General features: G+C 43.3%; 1 protein-coding gene across 1 annotated transcript in view; it reads left to right on the forward strand.

Annotated features, from left to right (window-relative positions):
* Window positions 1-19,395, forward strand: part of fam222aa (family with sequence similarity 222 member Aa) — a 61,987-nt gene extending 42,592 nt beyond the window's left edge. Inside the window, exon 3 of the mRNA XM_088994337.1 lies at window positions 17,688-19,395. Coding sequence (XP_088850463.1) covers window positions 17,688-19,156 — 1,469 coding nt within the window. The 3' untranslated portion in view covers window positions 19,157-19,395. The remainder of the gene's footprint in view (window positions 1-17,687) is intronic.
* Window positions 19,396-23,204: the final 3,809 nt, after the last annotated feature.

A 23,204-nucleotide genomic window follows, 5' to 3' on the forward strand; every position in this document is an offset into this window, starting at 1 on the left:
TTATGTCTGGGTCGCGGTCTTGCTCCTTTTGATGCTTCTGGAAGTGCTGATCAATGTTCTGTTTGTCAACCCGTTCACAGTTTTGATTTGCTACTGAGTGGTTTGGTTTTTGGACTTCTGTTCATGTATTTTGCCTTGTTAGTCCGTTTTTGTTTGTTTTGAGTACATCCTGCACTCTTGCCTCCATAGTTTCCTGCGCTTGGGTCCACCATTTTTTGCACCACGACCTGCAACATACTATATGACAAAAGATAAAATCAGCATTTTCTTGCATCTGTATCATTCCATTTCATTGTGGTCTGAAAGCAAATGACAAGATTTAATTTTAAGACTATAGTACATCCATTGATGAGGTTTAAATTTTGTTGCGCCAAACTGCAAACCTGTTTAACCCTTTTGATACCGACGGTACAAATGAGTAGTGGGCGAAATGTATACTCATACAAAATAATGGAGAGTAAGTTTCTTCCCAAAGTTGCTGTCGGTACAAGTTAGTACCCCATTTTTCGGGTATTTTTCAGCTCTCAACACAAGATTGCATCAGAATTACTCCAGACGTCCAAGTGATTACAAAATACATTGCTCAGTTTTATATCATTTGTTTGTTCCTAAATATCCATAAAAATCGTTTCCCATGTTTGTATTCTGATGCATAAACTCTTTATCTATGGTGTTATCTATAAAACTAAAAGAAATGTGGGATGAGATTTTATTTCTGATCAATATTATAAATATTGTAAAAAATGTATATATTTTCTGCATTTCTTGATTAATATGCCTTCTTTAGAAGCCAATGAAATGATTTAGCATAACATTTCTTAAAAAAATAAAATGTTCAGATTATGGTATCGAAAGGGTTCAAATAAAACAGATTAAATTGAAACCTCTCTTTAAACCTGAGATTAATTCGGACTCAGAAATAATCTTGGTGTAACTGTGATCAGACTCATTTGCTAATACAGCATCGACTCTGGACTTCCAGGGTAGCTTCTCTACTTCTTTTACCACTGTTTCCAACAGCATACGGAATGTTAGGCTGAGCGAAGCTGAAATTCAATGCCCGCTCTGAGCAAGCTATGTAAATCAGACTAAGTGAGTAGGCATTGGAGATCTCTTTGTGGGCCTAGTAGAGCACTTTTAGTTCACGTTTACATCTGGTAGGAGATGAACAGCATGATGCTTGTTCACTCCTGACATTCTAAAATGTAGACTCGGATACTTATAAGGATGCTCAGAGGTAGGATGCATGCTTCCGGCTTTTTGTCTTTTTAATTAAAGGAATACAGGAGGGGGTCTATTTTGTTCTACAGGACTGCCCATCTTTATTTCCACTTCAGTAAATAACTTCAAGCATTTAACCTCCCAGCCTTGATTGAAACGCACAGATGGTAAATATTGATCGATATGTTGTTGCAAGAGGTCTTGCTGTAAAGAGAGCCATTTATGTGGGAAGAGAAGTTCAGACGTGACTTCATGTGTGATCGAGAGGTAAGATAGCAGTACAGTTTTCAATATCTCTTGTGCAGTATTTCATATTGTTTTACATTACAAATGTATGGCCCCACACTTACTATTTCTTGTTTGAGTGTGTTCTGAAGACTAGTTTAGAAATGTGTTGAATTACATACATTTAAAATACCGTGATTACATCTTCGGGTTATTGAATGCACATTAGGTACACCTCAGTAATATAATAAGACCGTGAATCGCGGTATTGAGGTATCTTATACTGTAACTTTCCATCCATCCATCCTCCCAAAATATATCAATTCATCCATTTTTGTAACCTGCCTCTCCTCACCAGGGTGGCAGATGGGAGGGGGTTTATCCAAGGTGTCTTCGGGGAGGAGGCAGGGCCCACTCCCTGAACGTTTTGCCAGTCAATTACAGGGCACATACAGACAAAAAAACCAATTGTGCTCACAATCATACCTAAGGAGACTTGAGCCTTCCATGATTGTACCATGCACGTTTTTTTGAATGTGACATGAAATGGGAGTACCCGAAGAAAACCTACACGGGCATAGAGAGAACATGCACACTCCTCCACACAGGAAAGCTGAGGCCTGGAATCTAACCTTGCACCTCTGCACTGTGCAGCAGATATGCTCATCAGTTGACAAAGTGTAACTATTCTTTGTTTGAAATAGAAATAACTCAATTTCATGCAACAGAGTTCAATATAATCACGAAGTGCCTTAATACCGAATGAATAAACAGGTTACAAATAACTTGAAAGCATTATGTCATATTAATACATCAAATAATTATACAATGAACTTAACTGACACAAAGCTGATAACCGTTGTTCTAAAAATGTTAATGCATTGTTATTCAACATTATACATCATGTTCCAAGTAAAATGTACAATGTTTACAAGCCTGCTTCATTGAGACTGGCTCTATGAGATTGTATTTGTAGTGTTCTATTTGCAGTCTGCATCAAATGCAAAGCATCCGCTCTTTGGATTGGATTGGATTTGCCTGTATTAGTCTCGCAGTGGAGAAATTTACATTTCACAGCAGCAAAGTTTGCACGACGTCTTTTAACTTAAACCCAAATGAGAAATGTCTGTTAAAGGTCAAGAACCTGCTCCTTTCCACCCATCCACGTATACTGCAGAGCGGAGTGCCTTGTTGTCTGTGCGGTGTTAAATATTAATTGGGAATCAGTGAACGACTTGTCTCTTAAATGATAGAACAGAAGGGCCCGGGCTTGCCTCAGGCAGCCCACAGGCGCCTTTCTTCTTCCATTTACCTGCAGGCCTATGCAGCAGCACTTTCTGGGCTTTGACAGGCCTGCCCAGTCGCCTCCAGCCTCCCTCCCCCCACCCCTTCTATTTTCCTCCCCCTCGCCATAGTCGTTGCTTCTTTGCCTTTTTTCTCCTTCCTCAGATCTGCTTCCTTTTTGTATGTGCTTACAATGGCTATCTCACAGCTCTTTTATTCCAGAGCTCTGCGTGTGTGTGTTTGTGTTGCTGATGCTCCTGCTCTTGGCAGTACATGGAGCCCTTTGAGAGACAGTGTCAGATGCGAGTATAAAGGACAGTCACGCTGTAAGCCAACATTCAAAAATGTGCTCGTCTTTCAATCTCTCTGATATGCTTATAATGTTGAAGGTCACCTAATTCTTTTTGGCCTCACTGTTTGTATTTGCCTTCCTTTGTTTATCACCTTCAGAGGCAAGCTTTGACTTGGCCTGACCCCTTTTGGGTGAAAGGCTTCAAAGATTTACCGTTTCAAAGCGCATCACTCTGACCTGTTGCAGACTCTTAATCAGTTCCTCACAGGGTTTAGGGAGGTTCCATGGAGAAGTGGCAGGGCTCAATGCTCAATGAGAAAGCTTAGAGGGGGAGCTCAGAAGCAACAGATCCAAACGTCGGGAAATAAGGGGGCGAGCTTGACATCCCGTGCCATAGCAATGAGTTCACAGGCTCATGAGCACAGGCCTAATCGCACATGACAATATCGGCTGGTGCGCCAGTCGCAACGCATAACCGCCCCACTGCTGGTGCTGACGCTAGTTATTTGCTGATAAAGCCTCTTGCTTGTCGACCGTGCAGTGTGCACAATGAGGGTGGCCCAGGCAGGCCGCAGGGCAAACCCACACCTAATTATTTAAATGATTTAACAGAGCACTTTGGAGTGGATAACATGTTTTCCTGAGCACCTGACTTTTCTCCTATGCATTCAGGCCCATGAAACAGAAGTTCTCCCATCCGTCCGTCGATGTATCCTTCCTTCCATCCATCCATCCATCTATCCACTCCAAATCCACCCATCCACCTGTATGTTTATTCATCCATCCGCTCGTCCATCCATCTATCCACTCCAAATACACCCATCCGTCCATCCACCCATGTGTTTGTCCGTCCATCCATCTATCACCCACCTGGCCATCCATCCATCTATCCATCTAAAAATCTGTCCATCCAACCATCCACCCACCCCTTCCATCTATCCATTCGTCTGTCCATCCATCCGTTCCTCCATCCACCCATCCATCCCTTCTTCCATCCATTATTAGAGTCGCTTATCCTCACAAGGCCTTGTGGTTACTCTTTATGATTGTCATTAAAGTTAGAAGTAGGGTATCATCTCTTCATTTTTCTTCGTCACAATTCTTCAGACAAATAACAGTGCTGTTATTTGTCTACTGAATGAGTTTAAATTCAATAACTAGGAGGTGTCGCAGTGAACTTGAGTCTTTCCCAGCTGACTTTGAGCAGGAGCTAAAGTAGACCTTTCGCTTGTCACCAGTCAGTAACAGTACACATAAAAGACAGGCAATTGTTCACAATTCAGTCTTCACTTAATCGAACAATCGAGTTGAGCCGAGCATAGAGACACATTTTTGGGGGTCAGAGCATATACTATACATCAACCCCAAAGAACCCATCCACCGTATTGGCTGAACTTCCGCCGGGCAATATAAGTAGGAGTCTATGATTATATGATATATGGAGTATGATAATAATAATAACCAGCCGTCAGCCGCAAGCATTTTTATTTGATCAGACGCCGAAATGTGTGTAAGAGCAGCCAGGCAGACTCAAGCTTTTACAACTTGAACAAGTAAACAGTCAGTAGTTGACGTAAGGACCAAAGCCGTAGTCATCTTTTCATTTTGGACATTTGCGAGATCATAACTTAAAAATCACAGTTACATTTGAACTCATTCGCTGTCAGACGATGTGCAAAAATGTGTGCACTTCAGTGCCAGGGTTTTTGTCGTCACTCAAATTCCAGGACCCTTAGAACATTGAGTTTTAGGACTACATAAACATTCAATGCAGCGTAAGAAACCTTAGACTCTCTTCTTTCATCAGAAAAAAAGTTAATCCCGAAATTATATGGGTCTGGAGTTATCTGAGCTTGAAATGAGGGTGCCTGTCCAAAATACAATGCATTACATATTGGTTTATATGGCTCTTTAACAACAGCCGAAACTGAAAGAAAGCGATAACATGGAAAAAAGGGAAATGCTGCCCCTTGTGGAAAAGGAAAAAACATTGCCAGAGGTCTGACCATTTATCAGGACCCCAGCAAGAAAAAGCCAAACCCGGACAAATTTGGGAATGGCGCTCTGTCATATTTTCATGGCAGTGAATGACTGAAGGTGTTTGTCATTATTCTTGATGGGTCCATTTGTTCACTGTGTTATACTGTACATATATATTTTTTGGTGGCTTCTGTCAAGTAAAATGTAGGTTTTTAATCTCCCGTACTGGAACCCAACTGAATATTTCACTCTGTTGTTTGACCGAGCTCAGTGTCTATTTTGAGGTAAACACTTTACATGTTCCACTGTCATCTTTTTTTTATTTGGTACAGAGGTGCCTCGCATAAGTGCGACATAGATTCTGCATTCCACAGAAACCCAAAAAACTTGTTTTTAGAGGGCTGAATCTTCACCAAAAAACGCTTGTAACTGGAATCTGACGGCTTCCCTTGTTTCACACCTGCTGTGAGCACACAGATTATACAGTCACAAAGATCACAAAGTGCCAAAACATCCTGGTCTACTCGTCATTTGACAAGCTACAGTATATTCCTCATTGTCAACTTAGAGTTGATTTTCTGTGATTGTTTTTCTTAATTCCCAAGAGAGAGGCAGCATGTCGGCTTCCCCGGTGTCAATGGGGCAAGAATGCAGGACGAGCGCTTTCCCACACTGTTAGCTTTCTTCTGCTGGAGACAGAAGGCCCTGGGCCGGCTCGGCTCCGCTAATGCAGCCAGAGAGTGGACAAATGGAAAGTGACACTTGTGTGTGTAGAATGGTATTCGCGGTGACGCTTTGACTACAGATAATAAAGTGTTCACCCTGGGGTGATTTCGCCCGCCAAGCACCCCAGATGAAACTCACTTACTCGGAGAGAGAGATGGAAAAGACAGAGGAGAGGGGAGAGGGCCTGGAGAGACAAGGCGGACTGAAGCAGAGAAAAAAAGATAGATCGTGGGAGGCATGGGGGGATGAAAACAGAACAAGAGAACAGAGACGATCAAGAGACACGAAGGAAGAATTTCCACTGTTTGTAATTGTGGGGTCAGGGAGGGCAACTGCATTGTGATGTCAGCTGAGATTTGTCCGTCTCTGGATCCACCTGTTTTTCTCCTCTAATCCACGGGACTTTTTAGCTTGAGTGGATGCTTACTGTATTAGCTTTGCAAGATATTCCGTAATTTCCAAACAAGTAGTCGAACAAGGCGTCTGATCCAGAGGAGGTCATTTATCACTTATTTTCCCGATAGCCCGTAAAAAGGATGTCACGATGGAAAGTGCACGAGGTTGCCACATCCACCCTGCTAATTAATTTCCATGGCTGATCCGGTGACATCAGGCTTCAAAGATAAATTCCAGAGAGAAAATGTAAACGTGGCAGCGTCCTGTTGGTTTTGCTCATCCTCAAAGGGAGCCGGTATAAATTAATGAGCTGCTGTGATGTCTTGGCCTTGATAAATCCGGAAGACTGTCAAGAAGATGTTACTGTGTGTTTGGAGATTTTTTTTTAATCACAGATTGTGGTCAACCTGGGTCAAGTGCTTGCACACCAAACTCTTCCAATCATGAGCACAGCGTGGGAACAGAAACAGGACATCTCCAAAACTTCTCCTCAAAGCAGGAGGACATATACTTGTTCAAAATTATCTTTTTTTCAAATTACAGTAAGGAGTGATTAAAAAGGCTCGTCTTCATGTTTGTGTCCCAAAACCCCATGTGTAAAAGTCAAGGCCCGGGGGCTCGATCCGGCATGGAACAAAAATTTGTTTGCCGTTACTCGTAAACGTTACGAGAGCGTCATGTGTAAAATTTAAGATCAACTGTAGCGACCTCCTCTCAGTCACAAACGCTGCAGAAATAATACGGACAGACCACTTCTCTGCAGGCCAACTGAATGACCTCATGTTGGAATCAGTTAAAAGGAGAGCCATAATTAGGCTACCATTTGTTTTGTTTTTCTCGTCTCTCTGCCTGTGCGGGAAATATATCACATCTGAGAATAGGGTTGCTTCAATGAAATCAAAGATTAGATTTGGATGTTTGGGTCTTCTGCCCTAACTAAATGGTTGGTGTGTAGACAGTGAGCTTAACAATCTTCCAATAAAAAACACGAAGATGAGAATCCACCGTTTAGTATTTTTATGGAAGTCTTGTAAAACTGCATACAAACTGAAAAAGAGTACGAATGTTGTACAGCATCCAATTATACATATAAAATTACATTAATGAAACAGGCCTATTCTCTAGCTCAGGGGTCGGGAACCTATGGCTCGCGAGCCATATATGGCTCTTTTGATGATTGCATATGGCTCGCCGATAAATATTACATATTATAATACATATTGTCGTTTTTTTCATCGTTCATTTCCCGTTGGGGCTGCAGTTGGCGGAAAGCGCAATTTTGATTGGATGACACTGACCTAGAATGGCCTAAAGCGCCATGTTGATTGGATGATAGTGGCCGTCACCTTGAAACAGGTAAACGCCCCTTAAATGAGCCCAACTTGTGCACTTCAGCCTGAATGCACCGGATCATTAGAGGAGAGAAAATGTTCTGATTCTAATTTGCAATGAAACAATACCATCGATGAAACAGTCGAATGTCAGTGACATTTTAACAATCCCCATGTTAACGTTAGCATCAACATACTTCTGCGAGAAGTAGATTGCAGATAGCAAGTGTGGAAGCTTATGAGCCGTGTGCAGGCTAGCTAGCAGTAACTTCGCCTCTGGACCGGCAAATTGAATTTCATTCTGATCGTTTTCCTGGATTTTTACCAAACACGAGGAACGGAAAATGTTCCATGTTAACGTGAGTACTATCACAAAGTTATTTTAAATAATATATTCTGATATTTTGTTGAAAAGTGGCCGTGTGTGTGTGTGCGTGCGCGCGCACGCGAGCGTTTGTATGTGCGCGCGCGCGTGCGTGTGGCTCTCGCTGAAAAACATTTCTAAATATTTTACTTTTAGGGCTCTCTTAGTCAAAAAGGTTCCCGACCCCTGCTCTAGCTCATTCAACGATTGTATGGAAAGCATGTGAAATGCTTAACTGACGAAATATTGATGTAGGCTTATAAATAAATTGCACAACAAACAATAAAATGTATAATAGTGTAAATGTACTTACAGATTGTGCCTGAACAAGTCAAAAGAAAGAGGATGGACATGGATGTAATCACACCTCTCCACAGTTAGATTTCAAAATGGCTACTCCACAATGTTTTTGAGTGGTTTTAACTATTTCCACCACTTGGGGCGCACTGTACTGCATTGTAATGTAAGTACTGGGGGCAGAACATTGGGCCAATATAAAAAAAAAAAGTATTTGATAGATTAAATCCATTTTTGACATTGTGTCATGGGTGCGTACTTGCGAGCAATCAGTGTGCAAGTCATTTAAACTTTGTCACGGTCCGCTTTGCCCTTTGTAACATCTTGGAAAGAACGTGTGGGGTTAGTGGGACGCTGCCTTTTGAAAAATAAACTCATTTCATTCACACCGAGATACAGTCACATAACACACTTTCGACTCCTCTTATAAAGTATATGCCTGAAACATTCCATCGATAATTCAGCCTCCTTAATAATAAATATTCCCAAGTGAGTGCAGGCAGAGTAGAGTTAGGTGCAGACAATGCATTTGTTTGAAGAATATGATGACACAAGCAGCTGTGAATTCAGACGGCTCTATCCGCGGAGAAATCATTGCAGCTTGATTTTTATCTTTGCAATTATAGATAACAGAGGCCTGACAAATAATTGCCTTGATTTTTTTTCTTTCTTTCTGCATAGCCCAGAAAATCAACCTTGAGATGAACAGAGTGAGACGGGTGCTTCCAAAAATGGCTTTTCTGATATGTAGCAAGTAGCAGGGTTTCCTCACATGCACTTGTTTTGATTAGTACTTGGACTGTAGGCATATTCAACTTGTCGTCACAACCTCTACAACCCACCCACACTATAAGCACCCCACACCCTCCAAGGAAGGCGCTCTCGTACATGCGACTCCTCGACTCCCTCACTCATCAGGAAGCTCCTGTGGGGCGCTGAAGCTTTGATTGACTGGCGGCCGAGTCGACGGGACGCCTCGATTATAATCATCTCCTTCACAGCGCTGGGGTGACGGGGGGTTTGCGTCCAGGGGGTCTAGCCCCACAGCCTTTGCTTTGTATAGGCAATCGTCAATTAGAGGCAGTGCACCGCCGGAGACGAGTGGGACGTGGGGTTAATTGCAGCAGACCAAACAGCTGGCTCTATCAAGGCTTATTGTGTTTGCGGCAGTTGTCACGGCAATTGAGGCCTCGCTGTAATCGCTGACTAATCAGGCCTGTGCAGATGACACCTCCATTAGCACAAGGCAGGTATTGTTCAGGATGCCCCGTTGCCCTCAAGCACTTGCACCCACCCTCCTGATAGCAAATGTGGCATTTCCACAACATCACGCAGACCATGATCCTATCAGCTAAATGCATAACAATAGCTTCAAATCAAGCGTTATTTCAGGAATTCATACTCACTTTGTTGCAGTCACTCCCCGCCCAAGTTTCATGAGTCTGGGACGTGCTTTTGACGTAAAAGCCACATTTCTAAAAAGCTATCGTCGTCACACTCAGCTAGATCTTATTTTGTGGTTTAGTGTCAATGCATAAATTTGACCTAATCATATGCAGTCCCTGAAATCAGTGATTCTCTGTGGATCGGAACTCCATTTGTATTCATATTTTTTCGTATGATATGAAGGCACAATGTGCAAGGAGGAAGAGTTTGTTTCCCGAGTCAGATAGGCCATCCCTGAGGTCTACGGGATGATTATGTTGTTGTTTTTCAGGCCGGTAGTTCCGACAACAACTGAATAAATGCATGTTGTTAGTTCGTCTTTATCGGCACACGCCCGTCACGTCATTATTTCAAGACGAACCAAAACTGTCATTGGCTACTTCGTAATTGTAATTTTTACTGGTGGATATTCCCATAGTACAGAATAACGGTATGTCGGTCTGTCACTGACAAATGCCCATTTTGCTGCTGAATGGTAATAAATTTGATAAAAACTTGAGCACATAACAAACTATCGGTTGTTTGGGATGAAAAATACCAGCTTAAGTTAAATCCATGAATTTGTATGATGGTTCTTCACCTTGTGTCAGTTATGTATCAGAACACAGAACACAATGACCATTCGTATGCTCCAAGAACAATAATAATATATTACTGGAAAAAAATGACAGAAACGCAGTTAAAATAAAATGACGGACCGACTGACGGCTTGAAAAAAAATGACAGAAATGACTGAAAAGAAAGGACAGATAGCCAGGTCACTGATGGATGACAGACTAGCAAACCTCTGGTTATTTTTAACCGTGCTTCCATCATTCTAGGAAAGTCACTCAACACTGTTTACTGTTGTAACAGCAAGAATGGGCACCTCAGTTCATTTCGCCGGTCTGTCATTCGTCACTCCCCAGCCAGCGGCTGGGGAGTGACGAATGACTCATGCATCATCAGTCTGTTTTGTTTTGGGCCGGCTCAGTTTGTCACATGTCAGTCACTCGGTAAAGGGAACTTTTGGCGTTGAGAATGTCCTTAATATGTCAGAAGCAGGTGCAGCATAAACATAACCACATAAAGTTAAACAAAAACAATATTGGACGATGTCGTTGCGGTCTGTGTCACAACACAAAGATGTGCAATGCAGCCAGTTTCCTTCACCTGCTGTAGCTTGTTCCAATTTGCGTCCACCTGAAGCCGATATGACCTTCCTTCGTGCGATTGACAGGCGACATGACAATCACACATCCAGAGAGACCACCCCTTGCACTCACGTTCACACCGTAATTGAGTGGCGACTGAATCCGCACAACCCGCTTGGAAGTCAACAGATGAATCATGACCGTTTCAAGATATCAAAACATTCAAATCTACATGCAAAACATACAGTGATGGCTGTGAAAATACAGATCTGTCTCCGCTGCTGAGTATTTATAATAACATCGGCTGTGTGTTTTCATTAACTCATTCACTGCCATTACCGAATTTGTTCGGGGTTTGTTTTTTTTCTTGTGGGGGGTGCCGATATAGCGCTGGTCAGACCTCTGGCAATGTTTTCCCTTCCACAAGGGGGCAGCATTTGCCTTTTGTTCATGTTAGTGCTTTGATACAGCACCAGCTATTGTTAAAGTGCTATATAAATCAATATGGATGTATTGTATTGTATTTTGGACAGCCGCCCTCATTTCAAGCTCAGATACCTCTGACCCATATAACTGAGGAATTAACTCATTTTTTTCTGATGAAAGAAGATAGTCTAAGGTTTCTTACGCTGAATTGAATGTTGATGTAGTCCTAACTCAACATTCTGTGGTTCCTGCAATTTCATTGAAAATGACAAAAACTGGAGTGGACACATTTTTGCACATTATCTGGCAGTAAATGAGTTAACTACATTGCTGTCAATGTGCTTCTGAAAAAACAGCAATGATATCACTGTTGAATATAATACAATTCACCATGATGCGAAATCAGTGTGAGCTGATGGGACAAGAGTGTCTTTGGAACCTTTGACTCTGGCAGTATTTTCTTTTCTTTGTTGACAATCACAAAAATTCCTTCTTGGCATGAGAAGACAAATAAGGCGCATCAGCTGGTTGCAAGTTCAATGGCTTCAAGATTTGCCATAAATCAGATGCTCTCAATTCAACAAATTTGGATTGGATTAGCCTTTATTAGTCTCGCAGTGGAGAAATTTCCATTTCACAGCAGCAGAGTGATGAAAGTAAGAGGAAAGGAAAGGAAGAAGTAGAAAAACAAAATATAGGACCTGCTGTAAAGGCAGCAAAAAACCTAAATAACAAATAATGTGACACGACACAGAAGACACAGACAGTCATTCAGTCTCAAGCACTGTGTGCACCCTCTTTGTTGCATGAAGTAGTTCTAGATGAAAGAGGCGAGGATCAAACCATCTTTTTCAGCAGTGGATCAGGGACATTACGGTGAAATGTGCACGTCTGCTACAAGCTAAATGTTGAAAGCAATCACGAAGCTGTAGCATCCATTGACGAAAAGAGATCTCACATCTCCTGTCCCACGTTAATCCACTTCAATTCCAAGCCGCGACAGTTCCACATAAGCATCGGCGTTCTGCGCTGAAATTTCTCAATGAATCGACTATTATTCAATGTAGCCATAATTTCTGCATGCAAAGTGTTTTTCGCCATCCCCTTCATCTTTTCTGTTCCTTAATTGCAAGTCAACCAAACATTTTTCTCCCTACATCTAAGCAAGCAAATCTGCCCCGCCCCCACTGACCTGACTACATGGTCCGCTGGGATCAAAGTGTGTGGAGATATCGGCTCTGCAGAAGCGAAGAAGGAAATGCTGAGCGCTTTTTGATGTACTGCTATATTTGGGGTTTTTTTCACTCATAAGAAAAAACTTTTCTATCATTGTCCAACACTCCCAACTTCAATCATTTGGAGTGAGGGCATTTTAGGTAGCTTTCAAAGATTTTTTTCTTTGCTTGTGCATTGGAATGTCTTAATTAAAAAGCAACGCATTCCAGTAGTTCTCTGGATTTGATGCTACACTCTTACACATCTATCTCTCCGCTACCTGCCTCCCCCTCTCTCACACACTCCCCATCTGCTTTTGGCTTCAGTGTGATCAACATAGGTTGACCCCCTTTGCTTGAACAAAAGTGCGCAGAATTTAATGGTTTTTTTTAAACAGTCTAATCTAACCAGTTCCCTCTTTATTGCTGTTTTGTACCCAATGGACCTCGTCTTTGGCAGGTCTTCGCCTGCCTGCATGCGCACACACACACACACACACACACACACACACACACACACACACACACACACACACACACACACACACACACACACACACACACACACACACCGAGAAAATTAGTTCATCAGAATTCAAAATGTACTGCTGGCTAATTAAAGGAGTGTTAATTGAGTGTTAAGAATCAAGCACCCTCTTCTCCAAACATACACACAGGCAATCACAGTGACAGCACCGGGTACACCAAGAACGTTGCGCTTGGGGGGCTTCGTGCCAATCAAAAATGGAGAGAAATGAGAGTGGCCATCCACCCAGCGGAATAGGTTTTCCAGATCATATAACCGGCCCGCGCCGCCATGTTATCCCACGCCCGCTCTCGCTGCCTGTCTGACGGCCGCAGAGTCGAACGCTGCACAGATAGCCTCTCTCGCCGCGTGCGTCGTGCTAATGAGCGGTGGCATTTAGAGATGTGCCGCCCTGACACATGGGCATTGTGTGCCAGGCCCTAGATTATTAAGGACGAAGGTCAGCCCATTAATTGCCTCCCTGCCAGCTCAGCTCCCAGCACGTGATTGCTTCGAATAAAGGCATGTCTGCCTGCACTTTTAGCTCACCGACGCCGCAGTTCAATCATTTTCCTTGTTTATTTACATTTATGTGAAAGTTTCTTACTCCTCGCTCAGGTTTGCCCTGTTCGTTAACTGGATGTTATTTCACGTGCCGGTGAATGCGCCTCATCTCCGGAAGGGGAAAAGCATCTTCCTGCATCCTCGGGGGAAATAATTAATCCTTACAAGGCTGTCGCGTGTCGAAATGAAGCGAGTGTGAAGCATTTAGCCCAGGAGGCATTGCAGGCTGTCGCCGGCACTGGCACCTGTTGTTGTCCCTGCCCTACATTTCATGAGAGAGGATAACAACATGCTTCACTGATGTCAAACGAGACACACGAGTGCGGATGCAGGTTGGTGTGTGCGTTGTTTGCGTGCCTTGTTTTTCGGCTTCCGCTCGTGGTATTTGCATGCGCGGCAAGGCGTGCGCGCAGGTGCAGGAAAGCCCTCATCTTTGCGGAAAGGTGAGGGTGCACACAAAGACGTTGCAAGCTGCCTCGGAGGATGTTTTATCTGCAAGAACCATCTGTGCTGGATTCTGCTGCTCTTAGCGTGGATCTTCCGAAAACTAAGCCAAGAAGTCACACGGTAGAACAAACTCCCTGACATATGCCGACATATCAAACTGTGAGTCGGCCAGCAAAATTAGGACCCGTGCTAATTGTAATCAAGGTTGCGAGAACGTTTCTTCCAAGCAACTTTAAGGGGGGGAAATCGGAAGCACCTAGATGCTCATTTGCCTCCCCACGTCTCCCCTTTTCTTCCTTTATGCCTGTGATTTCTAATAACCGGAAACCTTTGTGGAGCCGAGATGGGTTTTGTAGGCCTGAAAGGCCTCTAATCCCTGTGGCCTGTGAAGTGTGAAGGCCTTTGATGCCAGGTTGCTGTGCCAAAATCCCTACCTATTGACAAACAAGGGGCAGGCAAAGACAGGGAGAGAGTTAGAGAGAGAGCGAGAGAGAGAGAGAGAGAGAGAGAGAGAGAGAGAGAGACAGAGAGAGAGAGGGGTGAAAGAGGTAGAGAGGGGGGGGAGAAGGGGCAGAGGGGGGAGAGAGTGACATAGAAAGAGAGAAAGAGGAGAGAACGACAGGGAGAGAGAGATGGGGAGAGAAAGAAGGAAGAGTGGGGCAGAGAGAGGGCGGAGAGGGGGAGAAAATGAGAGAAAGACAGAGGGAGAGAAAGAGAGATGGGCAGAGAAAGAGGTGATAGAGGGGTAGAGAGAGGGATAGAAGAGCAGAGAGAGAGCGTGAGAGGGAGAGTGGAAGAGATGGAGAGAAAGGGGAGAGAGAGAGATGAGGGGTGGGACAGGGGAGAGAGAGAGAGGGCGTGAGAGAGAGATTGGGAGAGAAAGAGCAGGATGAGGGGTGGAACGGGGGGAGAGGGAGAGAGAAAGATGAAGGGAGGGGAAAGGTGGGGTGTGAGAGTAGGAGAGAGAGAGAGAGAGAGAGAGAGAGAGAGAGAGAGAGAGAGAGAGAGAGAGAGAGAGAGAGAGAGAGAGAGAGAGAGAGAGAGAGAGAGAGAGAGAGAGAGGCCTTATGCTGAATTTTTGGAAGAAATGCAAACTGTGCCATATAAAATATGGGCTCGCTCTGTGTGAAGGACCTTTTAATGAATTTCTGGATGTTTTTTCAAATGTTTTTTTCCCTCTTCATGTGGCAGTAATTAGATGGAATGATGGGCATGATGCATCTGTGGACTTGTCAGGGCAGCAGGACACAAGGCCCTTGATATGCTGGAAAGCCAAGAATCTTTCCTCATTTGGACCATGTGCTGATCAAAGATGTTTTTTTCTCGCCTCATGTAAAGCAGATCAGCAAAAAAATGCTGCCTTTCCCATTAGCATGTGGACGAGCGATGGGCTTTGAAATGAGCGTGTTTTTCCTCTTCAGAGCAAAGCAAACAAGGCTTGTCAGTTTTCCACTGTGAGTGAGCGCATCAAAGCGTCTGGCAGCGACGTCGCCGGGGAAGCCGAGCGGTGCCTCATCAAGGCTGGCGAGGTCGAAGCTTGGCGCGCTTAATTCCGCCCCTTCGCACTGTCTTTTAGTCTAATATACCCACGTTTAGATTTATATACTCCACATACGATTGAGCTAAGAAAGCACAACATCTAATTCGAGGAATTCTACATTAAAGGGAGGAATGACACCGCAATAGGTCATGCGCTAAATTTGTCGCCGGCTATTCACAGCCATTCCCCTCTGTCATTAAATTCCAAATTTATTTCTTTTATGATATGGATCTTGTCGATTTAATCATGTTCGCAGTTGGAGACCCGCAGTTGGGTTGTTGAAATTAACTCCCCGTGCTATCTGTAATGGAAGCCTAGAAATGAGGATTGAGGCTGTTTGGCTGTGGAAGCTTTTTTTAATGATTTTGCGACTAGAAAGGAAATGGAGTGAGTCGTCTTCACAGTCTGGAACCTTGACACACTCTTTAGGTTCCTGATAGCACACTCATGTCACTCCGTGTGTGTTTTCGTGTGTGTGTGTGTGTGTGTGTGTGTGTGTATGTGTGCGGTCACATTTTGCATAAAAAAATATTTGTATCAATATTTCCAAAAGGATCGCAAGTCATTTGTGACAGCTGATGTCTCGCATGTAAATTGAGTTCTCCTCTCAACCCGCTCCCACACACGTTTTCTGTTGCACTGAACTAAGTAGCCATGAAATTGCCTGAATAATGTTGTTTAAATCCAATCTCTATGTGGCCCCTCCCCTCCATGACCGAGCTCCCAACAATGACACATGACTTTTTTTTTTTTTTTTTTTTGGGGGGGGGGGGGGGGGGGCTTGAAAATTGCCATTTTCCTGTTTGCCACCTTGAGCTTTGCCTCATTGAACAAGGGCCCATTGCTATTCACAGTCGCCGCCTTCTGGGATTGGGGAGTTTCATATTGCAAACACCGCAGTGCATTTACCATCAATGCTTTTGCATATTTTTGTCCTTCTAATTTGCAGTGGTGCTATAACTGGAAAACATTTCTGTAACCCCATTTAACTCATTCACTGCCAGACGACGTGCAAAAATGTGTCCACTCCAGCGCCAGGATTTTTGTCATTGGCACTCGAATTCCAGGACCCACAGAATACTGACTTTTAGGATGACATAAACATTCAATGCAGCGTAAGAAACTTTATATGTACTCTGTTCTTTCACCAGAAATAAAGAGTTAATTACTAAATTATATGGGTCTGGAATTATACGAGCTTGAAATCAGAGTGATTGATCGAAATACAATGCAATACATACATATTGGTTTATATAGAGCTTTAACAACAGCTGAAACTGGAACAAAGCGCTAACATGGAGAAAAAAACGTAAATGCTGCCCCTTGTGGAAGGGAAAAAACATTGCCAGAGGTCACGGCCAGTGCTTTATCTGCACCCAAACAAGGAAAAACAATTCATAAACAAATTTGAGAATGCCGCTCAATTTTCAATTGCCGAATAAATTCGTGAATGGCAGTGAATGAGTTAATTTCTTGAACATATCGGTGGCAGTTCTGAGTATGTACAGAACCACTATGAGATAAAAATGCTATTCAAATGAACTGTTGAAGATAAATAATTGTAATGAACTTTGAATTCTATTACAGTAGAGTCTCGTTATATTGATATTTTCGGGAGTCGGAAAAAATATCGATATAACCAGACTATCGATATATCCGATCCTGCGGCATGTAAATGTTCTCCTTGCGTTCATAGAAATAGTATCGTAATAAGCAGCACTATCAATATATCGATATAATGAGACTTTACTGTATTTATTTCACGTAACAACATTGTGGCCAACGGCTGTCACGGGACCAAATGACACACCATCAATTTTGGAACTGGTCCTGTTCAGACAGTGGACTGAACCACTGACAATTTTTAAATGTGCCAATTTAACAAGCTTTGATCCACTCTCTCCTTACTTAGTGTGCAAGGCTAACCTAATTCATTGCTAAAGAGAGTTGGAATTAATTTCACAATGCACACATTTAACACCGCCGAAGGTCTCGGTCGGGATTTTGACAAAATGAGTTTTAAAAAAAGATCCCCTTGACGAGGGAGTTAAAATAAGACAGAAAGAAACAAATCTCTAATGGAGCAACGCTGCAACAGTGGAATCGTGATTAGCACATTCAAATTCTGTTTGTTTGGTTGGTTTATGTTTTTGTTTTTTTGGCTTGAAGACATCTCTGGTTGTCCCCCGCCCCTCTGGATCACTGTAGTAATTAAAAAGTGAGAATAATCTATGTGGAGTTGAATCTCATTCTTTCCCGTCTTTCTGACCCCCAGGTGACCTGGTGGTGCCGGCACATTCCCCTCGCTACCCCACCACAGCAGAACTCGATGCCTATGCTCAAAAGACAGCTAACAGCCCTCTGTCCATTAAGATCTTCCCGACCAACATCAGGGTTCCCCAGCACAAGCACCTTAACCGGACTGTCAATGGATTTGACACCACTGGGCAGCGCTACAGCCCCTACCCACACTTCCACACGGGGGGCTACCACGGCCTGCTTGCCATTGTCAAGTCCTCTTCCTCTCCCTCCTCATCATCGACCTTCATCTCGTCAAAAGGTGTCATGAAGAACTCCGAAGGCAGACGGACTAAGCTCTCTCCAGCCCACATTGTCCCGTACCCACCTAGCAGTAGCACTTTAGTCACAGGCCCCACCCAGATGGGATATCAAAGTGGGCCCGCAAAGCCTCCAGAGGTCCCCGGGATGTCAGTACCACCCAACGTCACCGTCGCCGGCTCGGTGATTCCGGTGGCGGGGGCACGTGGCCTCGCTCTCCCCCCTCAGTCCAACCTCCCTTCCATTCAGAGCATCATTTACCAGATCAACCAACATTGCCAAGCTCAGGCTCTGCAGCAGGTGTGTCAAGGCGCAGCACCCCCCAATTCCAGTCCCTCCAAGCAGGGGACCACTGTTATGGGGGTCTCCTCCAGTTCTTCAGGTGGCGGTTACGTAGTGGGAATCGGCCCACAGGCCAACATGGTGTACACGGGTCCAGGGTTGCCGGCTCAAAACGCGGAGGCGGTCAAGAGCGGCGTTTACGCGGACGGTATGGACTACATCCTCTGGCAGAAGCAGCAGCAGCAACAACAGCAGCAACAACAGCAGCAGCAGCAGCAGCAGCAGCAACAACAACAGGCAGTGCTACGAATGTACAGCGGGGGCAGCGGAGGGGGCGGGGCCGTCAGCAAGTCCCCCGAAAGCTGCATTCCTGTCGGGGGGATCATGGCGGGGCAAGTCTCCTCGTCCTCATCCAGACCTTATCACCTGACGGCGAGCGCTAGCGGCGGAGGCGGGCTGGAAAAAGTCAGTTCCTCCCCATTGAACTGCGTGGGCATGCATGGGAATTTCTCGGTGGGTCAGTACTTTGCCCCCCCGTGGAACAGTGTCCTGGTGACACCCGATAGTGACTGCTACAACCCCCAGGAGCTTCTGGTGCCCTCCACAGGCGGGTCGGCCACGGGTCACAGAGAAGTGGGCTATCCGCACCATCCCTATCATCACCACCATCATCACCACCCGGCCATCGACAGCGGAGGCCGACTGTGTTGCAGCTTGCCCAGCAAGAGTTTGTGCAACACATCTGTCTTGAGCAGCAGCTTGCAGTCTCTGGAATACCTGATCAACGACATCCACCCGCCATGCATAAAGGAGCAAATGCTGGGCAAAGGTTACGAGACAGTGTCGGTGCCACGTCTCTTAGACCACCAACACGCGCACATCCGCCTCCCCGTTTACAGATAGAGGCGCGACGGAATTTAAGGAAATAAATAATCAAGTTGTGAATTTGTAAAGAGCAACTAAAAGTCAAAAGGACACATCCGGTTGCGTGCGGGTGAAGATTTGCTTTAACGGGTGTGTGAGTTTAGCAGGAAGAGTTGTTGTCATGTTATGTGATCCGATCTATGGTGGTTTCAAGCCAGGCTCTGAGAATTCCAAATAAGAAAAGGCAGTCGTAATTGCAAGTGGGGGTCGGGGGGGGGGGACACGACTCTCCCAACCTGATCCATTGTGCGGTTTGCCAATAGGATTGACATTTTTGTCTTTCTGTTTCCGTTTGTTTTGCTGATCTTTTACTTGCCTGAACTTTTAACACTTCTCTTTCTCTCTTTTTTTTCTTGTTTTTTCATAGCGTGACATGAAGTGCATACGCGTACCCCCACTTCAAATATTCAGACTTAAGCTACTGTGTAGGTTGTCACTGAAATAAGCGGTCTTTGGAGGACCAAAGTTTAGGGCTGCTCTCAACATCCAAAACCACACGCAGATGGATGAAGACAGATTCAGTGAAATTATAGCCAGGAGTCTCATGTCCTGCACAACGATGATCAAGTCCGATTAGGAAAGGATTAGTACATGATTATTGCTGTTATAATTGATACATAAATTGCACTGCTTGAATCTTGTCCTATTTGAAGTTTGGAATTGGGTAGTTTGGATATGATATATTTAAGAAACTTGAAAAACTTGAACCTATTTTATGTTGTTTTATATATTTGTAGGTATATTATATGCATTGGCTGCTACGAGGGTCGGCGGGGGGGTTGGGATATGTGATCCATTGTTCTTTCCACTTGGTTCTTATGATTTAAATATTCCTCTTCAAGCAAAGTAGCAGTTTCTTATGTGCTTTTTTTGAGCCATCATCACTGCTTCGGTTCTGTGAGAACCTGAATTGTGAGAGCTCGTTTTCCAAACCAACACTGGAATCTACAGGGTGGGTGAAAAGGAAGAAGCATTCAAAACTAAAATAAATCAATATTGTAATGACACGTGTTGTTTTTAAAATCAGATGACACGAAAGAAGATCAGATATCAACATGCAGTAAGTAAAGATGGTGTCAATAACAACAAACTAACAGTAACTGACCACCTGGAAAATAAATAAAGCCAATAACAATACGAAATCACCATTAGGTGCTATCTGTTTTTTAAAAAACGGTTTCAAAATAACTGGGTGATACTGTACTCAAAAAACGTTTTTTTCTAATGCCTTGTTACCAACCCTGGGCCACGATGGAGGAGTTATTAGGCCCACTGAGAAAAGAGAATAATTACATTATGAGAATAACGTTAGAATATTGTCCAAATATAATGTTACAAAAACAGACATAATATTACCATCATTTATCTATTGTTTTTAATTGTCGATCATTGATGATATAACCTGAATAATATGGCGGGTCTTCGCTGTGAGACATGGACATGGGAGATTTCATATTCCCTCATCAAAAACAATGACTTTACATTTTTCTTATGTACCATATTTTCCGGTGTATAAGGGGCACCGGAGTATAAGGCGCACCCTCAAGAAATTGTGTATTTTTAATATTTTTTTCCATATATAAGGCACACCGGACTATAAGGCAGACCTTCAATGAATGAAAAATGTTTTCCAAATATATTATATAAATATATAAAAGTTTCCAAATACAGTATAAGGCACACCATTATAAGGCGCTAAGGTAGAGTCTGGGGTTACTTCTTCTATAGGGGGAAATGGGAGTCGATGGCTGCTGACAATCGTTGCGAGACCTGTTGTGTCTCCATATGACTTCCCATGTAAGGCACATCGGCGTATAGGGCGCAGGGTCATCTTTTTTAAAAAATGAAGGCTTTGGGGTACACCTTATACACTGGAAAATACAGTATTTGATGTTCCTATTTTCTTCATTTAACTCTTTTGTTGAGACAATATAAATATTTATCTTCATGAATAACTTTTTCTCATAATTTCCTTTTCCTTTCAGTGTCTTCCTAATACTCCTTCATAACAATCAAATTTGAAACACTTAAAGCGAACGTAAGACATAGAAAAAAGTGAATTGTGAGGATGTCGACAACACGATAAATGTACGTGTGTGTGTGTGTGTGTCCGCATGCGCATTCTAGCTCTTCAAAAGCCTCAGACTTTTCATTTTCCCATGCATCATTTGAAGATTTCAAACACCATAAAATCATATCTGAGTCATGTACAGGAATTATTTTGATAATCTCGCTTCCTGTTTGTTAGAGGACTTTGCATCTTCAAAATGTGTCACTCTCACATCTGTCTTCATTGTCAGGTGTCATCATAGTGATAAAGGAAGCTGGGATAGCAGCAAGTCCTATTTTGGGAGGTACGATTCAGTTCTGTTGCAAATATAAAATGAAAACAATCATTTGCTCACCTCCGTCATCAGATAAAATGAGACAAGGGTCGTTGCTTTTCCATGTTCGTTTTGGCCTCTATTGGCGATGTACGTATTTAGCTTGGCCCAGTCTTAACTAGAGGATTCAGAGTGGTGAAATATTTATGATGACTGTGAGATTCCCTTGAATGTACTGCACTTAAATTACTGCGATGTGTTATTGCCTTGTGGGATTCAAGCGAAAGAGAAAAATTGGATCAGTGCAGCAGACCTGTGGTCTTTATTAGCATTTCTTTTGTCGGTGGAATTTCAATGCTAAATTCAATTTATTAAATAAAGTAAGAGCCAGAGCTTAGTTTGGGGGGAAATACTGGCACCAGTCTAGATTTATGAAGTGCAATTATAATGACTGTATGAACATTTTTTTCTGAGCTTACACCAAAAAAAATGTAAACTACAGTTGTTAATACATTCCCAATGTACCACATCCCAACTCCCTAACCTCTCCTTTTTTGTTTGTTTGTTTGTTTGTTTGTTTTGTTTTGAGGTGTAAAATAAATTTCTTTAAGAATATATCCAGAGGCCACGTCTTGGCTTTGACGTCTGTCATTATTTTCTAAACCAAGCTGTCCTTTAGATGTCAGCGGGATGTTGGACCCTGTGGGAGCTCAAGCAGAGAGGCTTGACGGGTGATGTTGAACCTTGGCTGTCAAAGGGAAGGATAAAAAAAACAAAACAAACCGCTTTTTAAGTTCCCTTCTTTACTCCTGATAGGATTTAAATATTTTACTCAAAAAAGCAATTAAACTAAAATGTTGAATCCTGATAATGATTTCCTCTCCTCAGCGAGTCAAAAAGTAAGTGAGTCCTTATTTCAACTTTGATGGCCGACCTAAATTTGGACTTTGAGCTTTAAAATGTGACTTAATGGTGATTATAGACCCTACAAAGTCATTGAAGTCCTGATGGACTAAAGTACTCAAAGCCCCTTGGCTTATATTCGCACAAGAAATCTCATCAACATTCAAACAACAATAAAAACAAGATGAATAATGTAGCTTCAACAGCTTAATGCCCCAGCTGCGGTCTGATTCCGCCATATTTTCTATCTTGTAAAAATATTTAGATAGATTTAGAGATACATCCCTTCCTAAATCCCCTCCGTTTGGCTTCTGCATCCAAGCATTAAACCCTGTCACATGACGTCGAAGTCAAGAGCCAACACTTGAGGCGGCGGAGATTCTGGTGTCTGACCTTTCCCACCAGTGGAGGTCTGGGGGCAGCCGTCCTTTCAGCTAATGGGAGTATTGGGTGACAGTACCGGTGGAGAGTATTCGCTTGACACAGAGGGTTGAAATCAAAACCCTATTCAACTTGGAATGGATTTCCTGTACGGTACAGACGGAGGACTCCAGTAATTAGACAGACAAGACTTTGTCAATTCGCGTGCAGTCGTATTGAAAGCAAGTACAGACGCTCCCCACCTTACGAACGGGATACGCTTCGAGCGGTTGTTCGTGAGGTGAATTTGTTCGTAAGTTGCTTCAGTCCTATATTTTGTATGGAATGAATGTTTAAGTCAAACACTGAAAGTTTAAAACACAGGCGCTCTAACAGTCGTAAAATTAATTCACACCTAGTGTAGTACGACGGCATATATC

Source organism: Hippocampus bargibanti, linkage group LG04, assembly GCF_051943395.1.
Source record: "Hippocampus bargibanti isolate YZ-2025 linkage group LG04, ASM5194339v1, whole genome shotgun sequence".
NCBI classification, from domain to species: domain Eukaryota; kingdom Metazoa; phylum Chordata; class Actinopteri; order Syngnathiformes; family Syngnathidae; genus Hippocampus; species Hippocampus bargibanti.